Source organism: Engystomops pustulosus, chromosome 2 (genome assembly GCF_040894005.1).
Source record: "Engystomops pustulosus chromosome 2, aEngPut4.maternal, whole genome shotgun sequence".
NCBI lineage: Eukaryota > Metazoa > Chordata > Amphibia > Anura > Leptodactylidae > Engystomops > Engystomops pustulosus.
Window position 1 is genome coordinate 140857382 of NC_092412.1, and position 16437 is coordinate 140873818.

Consider the following 16437-nt stretch of genomic DNA (forward strand, 5'->3'; position numbering starts at 1 on the left):
GGGGCTGGGCAGAATGAGGCCGTAATGGACACTAACTCCAGCACAGACTGGCTCAGCCGTCCAGACACACCCAACTTTCCCAAGATCAGAAATGGAGCTGTCAATCACAGGCAGCATTGTGTGAGTTCTGACAATTTCTCTACAACATGCTGCAGATTATAACACATGGTGGATATCTTTGACTCTTCTTAAATATTTCATAATAAATACGTTTCATAACTCTTGATGATACACAAAATATAGGCAACTGGAATTGCTGTCACCTTTTCTCCACACACTATACTATGCTATGAACCAAGGGTGTGGTAAATTAAAGGTTTGTCATTTTCATTTTTTAGATGAATAGATAGACCCAATAAGTGAAATGAGGTTCACATTTATACACACAGAGGCGACGTTTCGGTGCAGCTTTATCAATGGACGCCCTACAGTTTGCTTATCGGCCAGGCATTGGTGTAGATGATGCCATCATCCACCTCCAGTGCTTTCAATACCATACAGCCAGGGCTACTAAGGGACAAACTGGATCTGGCTGGAGTGGACCACCATCTCTCTAGTTGGATCCTAGATTACCCCACAAACCGACCTCAATATGTGAGAGCCTGGGACTGTGTGTCGGATACTGTGATGAGTAGTACAGGTGCACCTCAAGGTACAGTTCTGGCCCCCTTCCTCTTCACATTGTACACAGCAGACTTCAGGTACAATTCATGTAGCTGCTACCTCCAGAAGTTCTCTGATGACTCTGCAATAGTCGGCCTCATTACAGGTGAGAACGACAGGGAGTACAAAGAACTGATACGGAAATTTGTGGACTGGTGCCAGCGAAACCGCCTTAGGATTAATGCTGGAAAGACCAAGGAGATGGTGGTGGACTTTCGTAAGCACAGTCCTCCTTCTCAACCGGTGGTTATCCATGGGACAGACATTGAGGCAGTGAAGTCCTATAAGTACTTGGGTGTCCTCCTCAACAATAAACTGGAGTGGGCAGAGAACATAAACGCACTTCATAGGAGGGGTCAGAGCCGGCTACACCTGCTGAGGAGGCTGAGGACATTCAGAGTGCGGGGGGCTCTTCTTAAGACCTTCTTCAACTCTGTAGTGGCACCAGCCATCTTCTTTGGTGTAGTCTGTTGGGGAAGCAGCATCTCAGCTAGGGAGAGGAGCAGACTGGACAAACTGATTAGGAAAGCCAGTTCTGTCCTGGGGGGTCCTCCTGACACAGTGCAGGTGGTAGCAGAGAGGAGGACACTGTGTAAGTTGAAGTCTATTCTGGAGAATAGCTCCCATCCCTTGCATGAGACTGTGGTGGCATTGGGGAGCACATTCAGTGACCGACTGCTTCACCCCAAATGTGAAAGGGAGCGTTATCGTAAGTCATTCCTCCCCACTGCCATCAGGCTGTTCAACAAACGAGGCCCAAACAGAAGTAACCTGCGCCCCCCACCTAACCAGTCCCTGCAGGTCCCCTCCACAGACTAAACATCAAACTGCCGATCATTGCTTGTCTCTTTTTTGTCTTTTTATCCCCTTTTCTTTTTGTTCATTTATCCCTAATATTATTGTTGTCATAGTTTGTACTTCACTCTCTGTACCCTCTCTGCTGCTGTAATGCTGTGAATTTCCCCACTGTGGGACTAATAAAGGATTATCTTATCTTATCTTAAGCTTGAGAAAGGTGCACACTGCACCGAAACGTTGCCTCTCTGTTAATAAAACATCAACCTCTTTTTATTTATTTATTATTGGGAGTACTGCTTCATTTTTTACCTTCTGGATAGCTTTCAAGACCATTTTACCTGGACTTTGGTACTTTGTTTGCACCCCCCCCCCCTCCATTAAGGGGGCATTGACACTGTGCTGCTATGGATTTTCATGTTTTAAATAGATTTATACAATTTATATAGACCTTGTTGTCTTTTTAGTGGGATACAGGGCTAGAGCAGCAAACTGTACTGATAAAGCTATAAAAAGCCCTAGCAGTGGCTCTCTACAGTACACAGCACATGACAGATCTCTTCCCTGCTATGTCTTCCACACCATCCTGTCTTTTACACCCCCCAGGTTCATTTGCTGATGTTCATCCCTGACATATTTGCAAAGCTAATGAACCTTTGTAAACTCCAGCAGAATCTTAACTGCAGCCAGTATTGCAGTGTGTGCCAGGACAGCAGGACAGTACAGCAGCCCCTTCACTATCACTGGGCATCAGGATGTGACCAGAAAGTCCTGACACACAAGTCTTCATATATATTTATTTCTATGCTGTACACATCTGTTTTCTTTACATCACATTTTATAAAACATGCTATCTTCATTAATCTGCTTCTGTTCTTTCCAAATGAGTGTCTGTGGGGGGGATTTATGGTAAAGAAATATGTGACAAGTATCCTATGAGTGGGGACCAGTGTGAGAGGAGGAGAAGGAGGAGGAGGGAGGGAGACAAATTCAAGATGTAATTTGCAGCATTGTTGTATGTAGGGGAGGAAGGGAGAAAACCCTATTCCCTCTTGTGGATGCTTCTCTGATAGTGGATAGAATATTCTTATAAAGAGCTGATTAATATTGGAGCAGGAGGCTTTATGTGGATATTCCCTGCAGGAAAACCTTGTGGCTACACAGTCATATCGAATATTTGGAAGTGAGAGAGAGGAACAGGATTCCTGATCTCATCTCCCCAGTGCAGGGAGAGACTTGGTTTATTCCGGCTGCAGAAGCAAAGAGCTGTTCAATGTAGTGGGATTTTCTTTGCAAGAATACCTGACCTCCTTTTCCAGAGATCCCCGCAGAATCTGCCATGAGAACCATCTCTGGATGGCTAAAGTGGGGGCACAGGACAGGGTGCAGCTGCGCATCCAGGAGGATATGGGGGGCATGGTGGGTTTTGGGGCTCCTGGAAGTGCAAACTTGGAGCAGGCTGGTCTTCATCAGCATTGGGCTATTGGCTGCATCAGCAACGGGTGAGTCCTTGTACATAGCGTCCAAGTTGTGACAGTCATTGCTGTGTGGAGCCATAGGCGCTCAGGAAGGGAGATGATGCATGTAGGATGCTAATTCTACAACCTGTCTGCGATGCTTATCCTAGGGCTGAGGAAACCTGGCTGCCTCGAGATCTATATGTATGGATTGTATAGATGGAATCCAGCAGATGCCATGGAGAGATATCATGCCATATGATGTGCTGTGTGTCTGCTGTGCCAGTCCCATGCCTCAGCACCACATCCTCTGTGCTGTTGCAGCAATATGGGCATCTAGGTGTAGTCTGGAGGTGAACATCTTGTACCTGTAGGAATCAACCCCCTAGTCACAAAATCCAGTCTCTGAGGCTTTATGTGATATTCCCTGGTCACACACTGAAGCCTTGTATTTCACATAGGCTGCAGGCATAAATCACCTACCTTTATATATTACACACTGCATCCCCTTCAGCTTTACAGTGTAGATACAGCAAACTTTGCATTCTGCATAGAGAATCATGTACCTTTTATTAACCAGTGGGAAAACATAGCAGCCAAATGTCCACAAAGTGCAGCCTGGGCATGCAAGCATGGTATACATCACTTATATCCATATATTGCCAGTAGGACTTGTGGAAATTTCCATTGCTCAGGGAAATATCCTGGGATTTTATATGTGTCTTGATCTGTCACTGCCATTTCAGAATTCCAGGCATTTGGAAGTGGTTTACCCTATTAATTGATTCCCCAGATGTGACCTTTCGCTTTTATCTAGACATAATCTAGACTGACCCGGGCTTATACTTTTAGCTCATGGCTGCATCTAAACATCTAGATGAAATGTAATGTTTTATTATTTTTCCTATTTACAAGTGTGAACATTGGACTATGTTGATCTCCATCTTCCAAATAAACATGGCAATTAATAAACTGCTGCAACAATTTTCTGTCTAGGAATAAATTGAATGAATACTATCTTTTTTCCTTCATTTTACCCTAATTCACAAGAGTGCATGTCCATGTATATGAGGCCCAGGGCCACTGAATCTCTAGACTTGTATGCAGCAATGAAATGTCCCTAATCTCATAATTGCAAGAAACTATCGGTTTGGAAATGTAACACTGTATAATAGCAAGGAGCCTGCCTGATCACCTGCATTATTTTCAAATTGGAATTTCTATGGTTTATTTAAATGAATAATGGTACATATTATGTAAAACTACAGTAGGAAATACATGTATTGGATATTCAATTAAATGAGGAATAAGAGTACGGTACATGGATCAATCCTGGAGGCTGGTTTCTATTTATTTATGTATGAATATTGATAAAATAGACATGTGTAGCAATCTTCATCTATCTAAAGTCAATATCTATATCTATCTATCTATCTATCTATCTATCTATCTATCTATCTATATATCTATCTATCCATTCTCCTAGAGTAGTCTAAGTCTGTAGGTGTGCAGAGCATAACACTGATGGAGGTAGCCTAGCCTTTGACGCTTTAACATGCATTTTTAATTAGGCATGGTAATAGATTAGAAATGCAATAGTATCCTGTTGAATGTAAGTCCTATGTGTTATATGTAATTTGTTATCAAACAGCCAAGGCTCTATTTCAGCCATCCTTAAAAAATATGAAATGATTACATAGATCTCTGTCCTGGGTATTGGCTCAAGCATTTTTAGTCAATTGCAGAATTCCATGACACAGGGAAGATTTCGGAAAGGTTCATGCATTCATGCGCTTGTGGAGTGTATAGCACAAAACCTGAGCAACTCATTTCATTGATTGTGATAGGCTATCATTATTCATAAAGGATTCTGCTCACAGAGCTATGTTGCTCAGCTTTTTCCAGCTCACCGGTGAATTGGTATCCATACATTTTATAAAAGGTATTTTAGGGATTGTTCTCAACAGGACACATATAACCACCCAGATAGTAGGACAGTTCATACCCCTGTCCAACCCCTACAATCTAAAAGCTTGTCTTAGCCCCTTAAGTGATCCTCTCACTTAAGTATCTCATGGATGTACAGTTCCATTACCTGTCAGCCAACTTGATTGTGAGGGTTAATTAATGAATACTCCATGTTCGGGCATGTATTCATTTTTTTAGCTGGTGCTGGCATCTTTAGAGCCTGCATTCTCATTAAAGATAATTGTGATTATACATGTGTGTGACAACCATAAATGAGATATGACTTAGACGGATGCCTTTTGAAGATAATTATTTTTTTCCTATATGATCCATTATGTGCTCAGCTGTACCCGAGAAAGTCTTAATAATATTATGCAATCTGCTGATTTTTAGACCAAATTAGCTGGTTTCTCATGATGGGTGGCCATCCTTGGCCAGTAAACTATTTTAGCCTTTAGCAGTGATTGAACTTGTAATCAGGCCATATTTTTATAAATAGAGGGTTTAAAGGTCAAAAAATGTTAATGATATATTGACCATAATTTATAGGCAATTGTATGGGCAATAGTTTATAGGCAACATGGTTTTGGTAACACTAAGAGCATTATATGACATTTTCATAAAACCACTTGTTCATAGGGCCTGTTCCATGAAAGGGCCACTCTTTATGTTGCATGGGCAGATATAGAACTACAATTGTGGAAGGTCCCAGAAAATCCTTTGAAGTATGAACAGGCACAATGCCTACCCTTATACTTAATCCATATGTGTCTTGAAAGAAATATTTTTACATGTACTACTATTACATTATTAATCCATGAGGATTTCATGAGCATTTTTTGGTCACTGCTGAACACTTAAGGCACTGCCATTGATCTAAAGAAAACGGCGAAATAAAATAAAACTACAGCAAAAAAAAATAATCTAACATTGCCATTGTTAGTACACCACAATTAGATTGTTCTAAAATTTATGAAACCTTATTAAAACTATGAATATCCACAAATTAACTATTCTTTTTTATACATTTGTCAACCATAAAATTCAGCACAATCAGTTAATTAATTAGACATACAGTAGGCGTCATGCCACTCTTTATCCATGAGAAAACTAGGCCTTATACCCTTACAATCCTGGTTGAAAAGCATCCCAAATGTTCAGACATAAACAAGGTAGTGCTAGTTTAGAGAAAAACATGGGCACCTCACCAGAAATAGTGCCACTCTTGTCTTTAGGCACACTAGGTATTGCATCTGTATAACATACAATTCCTTTAACCGACAATTATAACTGTTAATTGGAAATTAAGAACCAACACTAGAGGTCAATACTTCTTACATATTTTATAGTTAAAAGCAAATAATTTTTACTGTTGACTCTTATTTAGGATTTCCTGTACTTAAGGCAAGGCAAGTAATCCACCCACTGTCCATTCTTGGTTGCTGCTTGATCATGTACCACACAGATATTAATATATATATTCTCCCTTTCTGTCATCAAATTTCTATGTATTTACTAATTATTCTTAATGATTTAGTAGATTAGAGGGGTTGTTCTTTACAAATTTCTGCGTTTTTATACTCTTTTCTTTACAGGAACCTCCCTGGCCTCTGTGTTAGTGGACCCCTCAGCATTCTCACGTTACTTCTAAAAGTACAACTGTATTTTAATTAGTAAATCACTAGCGTTTTTCATGCGCGAGTTCTGCGCGTGCTTTTGATGCGCAGAACTTGCATTGCACTCTCTCCCATTGTTTCCAATGGGCTCGTCCTTATTTGCGTCTTTTTTCACACGCATGCGTGCGTTTGTTTTAACGCGCATCAAAATCGCAGCATGCTCTACTTTTTCACTTCACACACGTTTTTCATGCCCCATTCAGGTCTATGGAAACGCATCAAAAATGCAAGTGCAAGTGCAATGCGAGTTCAATGCATTTTAAACTGATGGGTTGCTAGGTGATTTGAAAGAAAGTCATGAAATATCAATTTAAGATTAAAAACGCAAAAAAGGTAATGACTGCAAGGAAAAAAGGAGCAAAAAATGTCAGTTTTTCACGCATTGCACCCTGACGTTAACTGCAATGCTAGTGTGGAAGGGGCCTTAGGTGGATAATAGCAGCTGGTAATAGGGCAAATAAAATTATTGGATGTCTAAAGCGAGGAAGAGATTCTCATAAGGACATAGTTTTGCCCTTATACAAATCACTGAACAGCCCACACAAGGAATATTGTGTACAGTTTTCGGCACCAGTGTAGAATTGGAACAGGTGCGGAGGAGAGCAACCAAGATTATTAGGGGAATGGGGGGACTAAAATACAATGATAGATTACAAAATTTGGGGTTATTCAACCTAGAAATAGATGGCTGCATGGAGGCCTCATTACAATGCACAAACATCTGAATGGACAGCACAGAGATCTCTCCAAAGATCTTTTTATACATAGGCCTGTGACCAGTTATTCTGACTGCCGCATTGGGAATTTTTCCATAATTTTGACCAATTGCCTTCCTCTAGATCAACACTTTATGATTTACAAGTTAGCCTTGATGGACCTGCATCATTTTCCAACTGTATCTATTATGAAGTTGCCTGTAAATATTTTATGCAGTTTCTGTAATATGTCTCAAATGGGATTTAAATGCAAGATTGTTGGGGCCAAATATAGCAACATACATAATTGATATTATTATCTTACAAGTTTCAATATTTATATCCTTCTTTACAAGCACAAAGTACTAGTATATAAAAGGATTAACACCTCAAAACCCAATTTTACAAAATTTGCTGTTTAAGTCATGTTATACCAACAGCCAGTTTTCGGCATATTCAGAAAGTGTCAATGAAAAATGCATGGACCATCGTGGTCTGAGATCTAGTGTTACTTGAATTTTTGCAGTGGCTGTGGAAAGTAACAGGTTACAGATTAAGGCTCTACAGTTGTGGTAATAGCTTAGTGGAAAAGGTGGTTTTATTTAATAATTTCCTACCCAATAATTTTATTGTTTAGCTGGACACTAGTGAATTTCCACCTGACCACTAGGTTATTGACACTTTTTTGTTCTACAGGAAGGCAATAACCCTTCCATGTTGTTGGTATTAATGTGTGTATGTATCCTAGGTGTATCAATTATTTATTACAATTATACGGTTAGAAGTGGTATAAGAGTAGTGTTGATGCCCACAGAAAAGGAAAATAGGAAAAAATGTAAAAACTGCCGATATTTACCCTTTAATATTACATACAGATTTATAAATTTGGTGCATACTTGTAATGCATAGGGAATACTTTGAATTTACAATCCTGTGCCACATCCCAAAGACCATAATTTTACAACATGTAAATCTGGCTTTGGATGGATGGAAATAAGCATTACATGTCATATTATCTTACTACTAAGTATGCAGTGGATATGGAAAGTATTCACATTCCTTTAAATGTTTTACTCTTTGTTTCATTGTGGCCAATTGATAACATCAAAACATTCTTTATTTTGCTTGTTAATGTACACCCCATTGTGACAAAAAAAAAAGACACGTAGATATTTTTGCTAATTTATTAAACAAGAAAAAGTGAAATATCACATGTGAAGTGAAGTATACCCTTTCCTCAGTATTCAGTAGAAGCACCTTTTGAGCTAGTATAGCCATGAGTCATCTTGGGAAGTTTTTCACACCTGATTGTTGGTGGACAGCCATTTTCAAGTCTCTTCAGAGATGCTCAATAGGGTTTAGGTCAAGGCTCTAGCTGAGTCAGTCAAGAATGGTCACAGAGTTGATCCAAAGCCACTTTTTTGTTAATTTAGCTGTGCACCTTTTTAGAACACAATTATACTTTTTTTTCCGTGGCCCAAGTGCATTACATTAAACCTCATTAACCATTTCTCCGCCGATGCCTCCAGCTTCCACAAATCCCTCTGCAATGCTATACTATCAGCCTCAATATTAATTACTTTACACAGCTTAGTATCATCTTCAAATATGTAAACTTGACTGTGTAAACCCACTACAAGGTCATCAATAAAAATATTAAAAAGAAGTGGCCCCAATACTGACCCCTGTGGCACTCCACTGGTAACCTCAACCCAATCTGAGAATGTGCCATTAGTGACAACCCTCTGTTTTCTTTCATTAAGCCAACTACCTACCCAAATACACAGATTTTCCCCTAGTCCCAGCAGTCTTATGTACCAACCTGTTATGCCGTACTGTATCAAATGGCCAGATCCAGTCTGCAACTTACCTGCTCATAGAAGCAAATCAGATTAGTCTAACAGGACCAATCCAATATAAACCCATTCTGATGCTGGAATATAAGGTTATATACAGTGAAATACTTCAAGATAGCATATCTAGTAAACCCCTTAAATATTTTCCCAACTGTGCTCCATAAACCTTGAGTGCTGCAGTAATTCTTTTGCAACCTTGGCCAGACCTGTTCAATGACACAGTTGGTCTCCTTGGGCAGTTCCTTAGACCTCATCATTCTCATGTGCTCTAACATGCACTGTGAGCTGCAAGGTCTTATATATACAGGTGTGTGCCTTCCCAATCAGTTTAATTAAACACAGCAGGACTCCAATGAAGGAGTAGAAGCATCTCAAGGAGGCTCAGAAGGAAATGGACAGCATGTGAGTTAAATATGAGTGTCACAGCAAAAGGTCTGAATACTTATGACCATGTGATAGTTAAGTTTTTCTTGTTAAAAAATTTGCACAAATATTTACATTTCTATTTTTTTCTGTCAAGATCGGGTACAGAGTCTACATTAATGGGCAAAAAAGTACCTTTTTGATCGTACCAACTGGCTGCAATGAAACAAAGAATGAAAAATGTAAAGAGGTCTGAATACTTTCCGTACCCTCTGTAAATGGATCCTGGCTTTGGTTTGAGAACTCTTGGTTTACCAGAATGAAACTTAGCTCCTTTCAATGACCTTAGGAGGCTATCATAAATTACAGATTTACTCCTAATCGACAGGCTGTAAAATGAACATCCCTTAGCCTGTGTTATCACACACAACTGCAGCATGCTGTAAAGAGTGAATGTATTAATTACAAAGATTGTTCTGGATTTCTCTCTGCACTTTGGAATTTTTGTGAGCATGCCATTTTCTAATACAATAAGATAAAATAAACCACCTAAATGTTCTAAGAGGACCTGTATGCAACCTAGGTGGACACATTCCTGTTGAAGAAATTGTTAGAATTATTGATGACTCAACTTAGAGGTTATTATTTACCATCATTAAAAGAACATTAAGCTTGTAGTTTATCTTATCTACAGGTGAAGTGTAGCTGAATAAATTGAATTGTTCCAAGTAGGTCACTTGTGGAAATGACCCCCACTGTTCTTCTGTGAAGTTATTGATAAGGATAGGTTACGAAAAATATACACTTTTTATTATTTTATTTCCCAGTTTCGGAATCTTTAGAAACATTTTCATTACTGGATCGGTCATTTATTTTAGAGGCTGCCATTTCTCCTACCGTGTCCACCACTTTGGAAGTGTAGGGCCCCCTGCAGATTCTCCTGTGGCTATGGCCATGTGGACCAGCTTCCATTGCAGTTGGTTGGAAGCTGGGTAGATCCTCAGACACATCATAGTAGTAGACCTTCTGGCCTTGAATGTAGAATTAAAGGGAGCTCTTTATATGTGCTCTTTAGACAATGAGGGACATGGATCGTGGGATGGTAAAATATGTTAATAGCATACGAAATAGATGAAAATATTTTAAGCTGGTGTTTCTCTTTTTCTTCGTGTTTGTTGTAAATGCTCTCAAGTGAATCCTCTCTATGCTTAATTGACTGTAATGAATGGCAATTATTACATCTGACTGAATACTCAGAACTCATGTGACCATCACCCTAGTACAAGCAGGGCTAAGGTAGAAATTTTAACTGTATGACTACAGGAAATTAAACCTTGGGTAGAAGTAACTTGGCCTTTGCATTTGTACCATTATCTACAAACATACAGAGATACACTAGCTACATTACGGTATTATCCTTTATTAAGACAGCCTACATATGAAACCGTATATGTAGTATTAAATATTAAAAAGTATACCTTTAGGCTTTACTGATTTACGTTGATCTGAATTAATGGATGATGGATGCACTAAAATCTCATAACTATGTGTAAATATAGACTTAGAAAATTAACTCCCAAATCAGTAAGTCATTGTAACTCTAAACATTTTATTGAAATTTAAAGCACAAGTTATAAAGACAACTTTCAAATGTTCTCATTTTTTTACTGAGGTTAAACAAAACATTAATAGGATATCTCCATCCAAAAAAATACTGTAGGATACATATGAAAAGTAAACATTATTATTCTAATCCAATCATTGTATCCCAAAGGTTTCAGACATCTAAGAAACTGTTACAAAAAACTAATTGTAGGTTGGATGCCTAGTCATCAGACACACTTTAGAAGTATCACAAATGGAAGAAGGTAAAACAGAGCCTGCTTATCATGGTTCACTTTGCGGTCAGTAGTGTGAGTAGATCCCTGAAACTTTACAGTGATATATATCCTATAGCAGCGGTGGCGAACCTATGGCACGCGTGCCAGAGAGGGCACGCAGAGCCCTCACGGCTGGCACGCGCCCCATCCTCTCTACCACTGCCAGGTGCGGACAACCACTGTCCACACCTGGTTGTCATGGCTGTTAGCAGTATCGGAGCTGCGCTCCGATACTGCTAACAGCCATGACAGAGCAGGGCACTCTTATCACAGCAGCGCACAGGACGGTAAGCGTCCCAGCGCTGGCAGCGAAATGATGTCATTACGCTGCCAGCGCTGGGGAACCTTACTCCGTGTGCGCTGCAGTGATCAGCCGGAGGAACGAGTCTGAGGTGAGTGTATTTATTTATTTTTTTTAATTCAGCGCATCCACGGGCATAATAGATCAGGAGGAAGGCTGATTTCCTGCCAGCTCCCGCACCTCCCATAAAACTCCGCCCGCAACCGGCCCGACACTCATGGCACAAACTGCGCCCGCTACCACAAGCCGCCCCCCGCCCCCCCCCCGCGCCCGAACCCCAGCCTGTTCTGCCCGCTATCGCAGCCGCCCCCCCGCCGCAAGAACTCCGTCCGCTTTCACTCCCCCCCCCCCCCCCGCTCAACTCCGGTCACTCTGCCCCCCATCACCCCCTCCCCTGGAACTCATGCCTCATAACCACACTGCCCCGAACTCCAGATGCTGCATCCCCCCCTCCCCTTGGAACAACAGACACCTGAGCAAGAGTAAGAAACATGTGTATTTCTATGCATGTATTTATGTATATGCATATTATATTATAAATTTATATGTGCATTTGTATATACCTGTGTGAGGGCTTATATTTTGCGTAACATATTTTACTTCTCATTTATTTATTATTCCATGTTGTGTACTGGGAAGCTGGATTTTAATACTTTCGCTGTGCGCTCCAAATCATTTGTGTCCTTTATTCTTTGGTTCGGTAAAATCACAGTGATACCAGATTTGTAGGTTTTATTGTGTTTTAATGCTTTTTCTATAATTAAAACACTGTACGAAAAAGAAAATAGTTTCGCCATCTTGTGACGCTAATAACTTTAGTGCACGGAGCTGGGGAGGGGTGATTTTTTTGCTTAATGAGCCGTTGTTGTCATTGCTACCATTTTGAGGACTGCGTGACCTTTTGATAACTTTTTATTACTCTTTTATGTGATGTAAAATGGTGTAAAAGTGGTGTTTCAGTGTGTATAGGACTGCTGGAATCTGAGCTCAGGCAGTCCTGTGTAAATTGATTCTAAACTAAACCGTCAGTTTTCTGGTTAAATTGCCGTACTGGCACTTTGCGATAAGTAATTAGGTTTTGGGTTGCAGTTTGGGCACTCGGTCTCTAAAAGGTTCGCCATCACTGTCCTATAGGATATCCCTAGTCAACCGGTTTTGTAGTCTCTGGTTGGTGGCTTTGACAAAAACAAGATCAGTAACTAGAACATGATTTGTAAGCAGGAAATATGGTACGAGGCATAAGGCGAAGGATTATCCAGAAGCAAAGTCAAGGGGAAGCCAGAGGTCATGTCCAGGGAAATATATATCACTTCCATGCAGGGCATCAAGCATCAGGAATGAGACAGGAGCAAGGTCAGAAATATAAAGAATGGTGAAGAAGTCAGGGACAAAAGCCAGGATGCACCAACTGTACAGTATATGGCAGACCAAGTAGTAAAATAGAGAATGTCATCAACAAAACTGACTGGAAACAAAACCAGTAGAGCACAATGAACAATAGCAAAACAACAGAAGCCGTATCAATAGAAACTAACGGTAAAACTACGCTATGTAAGCTGAGATATCAATTTAAGAATAAGTTGTAAAGAGATAACAAGTATGTATACAACCAAGTATGTTATGATAAAAATTTATAAAAACAATAAAAAGTTTTATACAAAAAAAAAACAACAGAAGCCAGTTAGGTTCTTTAACCCCTTAGCGCTCTGCGCCGTAGCTGTACTGCGCTGAGTCTCGTGATTAGCGCTCAGCGCAGTACAGCTACTGCGCAGAGACGATGCCGGTTCAGCGCTGTATAGCAGCCGAACCGGCATCGTTAGCCGCAGGATTTCAACGGTAATCTACCGTTAACATCCCCGGCTAACACCCGCGGTCGGAGTGGGCTCCGATCGCGGGTGTTTAACCCGTTAAATGCCGCGGTCAACGCGACCGCGGCATTTAACATGCCTTCTGGGGGTCTCCCCCGCACCGTTTTCGGGGGGTCCGATCGCTGTTTTGGCACCTATGGGGTCCGATCGGGACCCCAGAGAAGCCTGGAGGGTTTACCTTTAAGATGGCGTCTGTGACGTCATCTTAAAGGCAAAGTGTCAGCCTATGCATCTGCATAGGCTGGCACTGATAATACCCTGCAATACATTAGTATTGCAGAGTATTATCAAGAACAAGCAATCAGATGATTGCTTGTTCATATCCCATGGTGGATCAGGTAAAAAAATGTAAAAAAAAATGTTTTTCAATAAAAAATTACTTTATAAATCACTAAAAATGCCCATAAGCCCCAAAACATATAAAGAGACATATAACACTCAAAAAAGTCTAAATCATAACACAAACCCCACATATATAGTATCACCGCGTCCGTAACAATCCATAGAATAAAACTAAATAACTATTGAACCCATATGATGAACGCCGTAAAAAAAAAACGTTAAAAACCCGCCAAAAATTATGATTTTTACCTATTATATACCACTAAAAATGCAATAAAAAGTGATCAACAAAACATATGTACTCCAGAATGATATTGTTGCAAAGAACAACATGTCCCGCAAAAAACAAGCCATCAACCAGCTCTGTAGCCAAAAACGTAACAATGTTATGCCACTTGGAAGACGGCGATGCAAAAATGATAGATTTTTCCCCACATTACGGTTTTATTTGGCAAATTTAGTAAAAAATAAGAAAAAATATTCATGTCTGGTATCCCCGTAATCGTATCGACCCATAGAATAACGATAACAGGATTATTAGGCTATACGGTGAACACAAAAAAAAAAAAAGTAAAAAATCCAGTACAGAATTGATGCTTTTCTACTCATGACCTCAAAAAAAGTTCCAAAATTTTCAACAATAGGTGATACCAACCCCAAAATGGTAACACTGGAAAAAGCATCTCGTCCCGCGAAAAAAATGCCATCACATGGCCCAAATAACGGAAAAGCAAAAATGTTATAGCCTTCAAAAGGGGGCAACCAGAAAACTAAAATCCTGGCAGCTGCAGGGTGCTCCTTCCCTTCTGCGCCTCGCTGTGCCCCCATAACACAAGTAATGTCCACATGTGGGGGGTCGCTGCACTCAGGAGAAATTGTAGAACAAATTTTATGGTGAGTTTTCTCTTTTTATCTTTTGGAAGTGTGTAAATTTTAGGGCTAAATGAACGTATAACCGACAAAATTTGACCATTCTAAATTTCACCGCCATTTTGATTCAATTACTATGAAGATCTCAAGGGGTTAACAATCTTTGTAAATGCTGTTTCTGATATTTTGAGGGGTGCAGATTTGAAAATGGGTTGGTTATATAGGGGGTTTTGTTGCTAAATATGTAAAATTTGATTCCAAACTGTATTTATCCCCAAAATAGTCAATTCCGAAAATACGGAAAATCGCTATTCGATTTGTAGGCCGCGTGACGTCAAAATAAATTATCCAAACATTTCAAAAATTATGAAAATGTAAAGTAGAAAAATGGGAAATGTTATTCTGCAAGTTATTTAGGTGGTAAATTTATCTGCCTGAAAACGCGGTGATTTTGAATTTCGAAAATGGCAAATTTTTCTAAAAATTCATCATTTTTTTCTTTTTTTTGTAAATAAACGCAAAACGTATCAGCCAAAATTTACCACTAAAATGAAGTACAACATGTGGGGAAAAAACAATCTCAGAATCGCTTTGATAAGTAACAGTGTTCAAAAGTTATAACCATATAAAGCGACGCAGGTCAAATTTAAAAAAAAAGTTGCGAGCCTTAACCTGCAAACAGGCTGCGTCCTTAAGGGGTTAAAGAGAGAAAAAGAAATCCATCCGGCACCAAGGAGGGAAAGTTGTCAAATCTTTGATTAATGATTAGTATACAATGATGGTGAACAATAATGTAAGTGCCTACATGTTACAGAGCATGTTTTAGTCAGTGCATGATCACAACAAGTAAGTCTTCATGACATCATAGTGCCCACCCAGGGAGAGCATCATGTTGCATAGCAACATAGCACTGAATAAAATGTTTAAACAGATCTGCAGAAAGGCAGCAGGGGGGCAGCAAGTAAGAGAAATTATATACGCAGAAACCTGGAGAGAAATGTAACACCAATGAAACAGGCTGACTTCATACTCTTATATTGCTGTGAAATTTTCCTAGAAATTTGTTGCACAGGAGAACATTTCTATAGGGCAAGAGAATGTTAAATGATTCCATGCTACCCACAACCACACCAGCAGGCACACAATAATTGCTGTCCTCTGCAGAAAGAAGTTCCAGAAAAATAAAAACTGCACACTCTAAGTGTAGGACAGAAGCTTTCCTGGCGCACACACTGAGCATATGAGGAAAATGCAATGGCAATGTAGCCTTATTTTTTTTTAATTTTAAGTGATACGTTAAGCCTCCGTTCTTCACCTTTTCAACGGAATTAAGGGGTGTAGGGAAGGAACGGTAACATTAAATGAGCCTAATTTGGAACCTATGGACTGCTCTGTACTGGCAGTTACATTATAGGCATCATCTTAAAGACAGAATTTAATGTAAATTTTATTCTGTGTCTAAAACAAAACATTTATAGTAGAAGAAACTACCTAAGTAACTTTTACTTTGGCTAGCAACTGTAGCTGAAAACATTTTACAAAATCTAATATTGTACAGTCCCTATTTACAGATGTAGCTACGGTTATGCATAAGTTGTTTCCGTTGTGCATAAGACGGCACACTGAGTTAAGATTATTCAGTAAAGTTACCTGCAGACAAATGGAGAATTCTATATAACATATTTGTGGCAAATGACAAGCTT

At 39.7% G+C, this 16437-nt stretch overlaps 1 protein-coding gene across 2 annotated transcripts in view; it reads left to right on the forward strand.

The window, feature by feature from the left end:
* The first annotated feature begins 2466 nt into the window (after positions 1-2466).
* The window catches only part of CSMD2 (CUB and Sushi multiple domains 2), a 648217-nt gene continuing 634246 nt past the window's right edge, over positions 2467-16437 (forward strand). For both annotated transcript variants that reach the window (XM_072136727.1, XM_072136728.1), the window contains exon 1: positions 2467-2960. In XM_072136727.1, the coding sequence (XP_071992828.1) occupies positions 2798-2960 (163 nt within the window). In that variant the 5' untranslated portion in view covers positions 2467-2797. The remainder of the gene's footprint in view (positions 2961-16437) is intronic.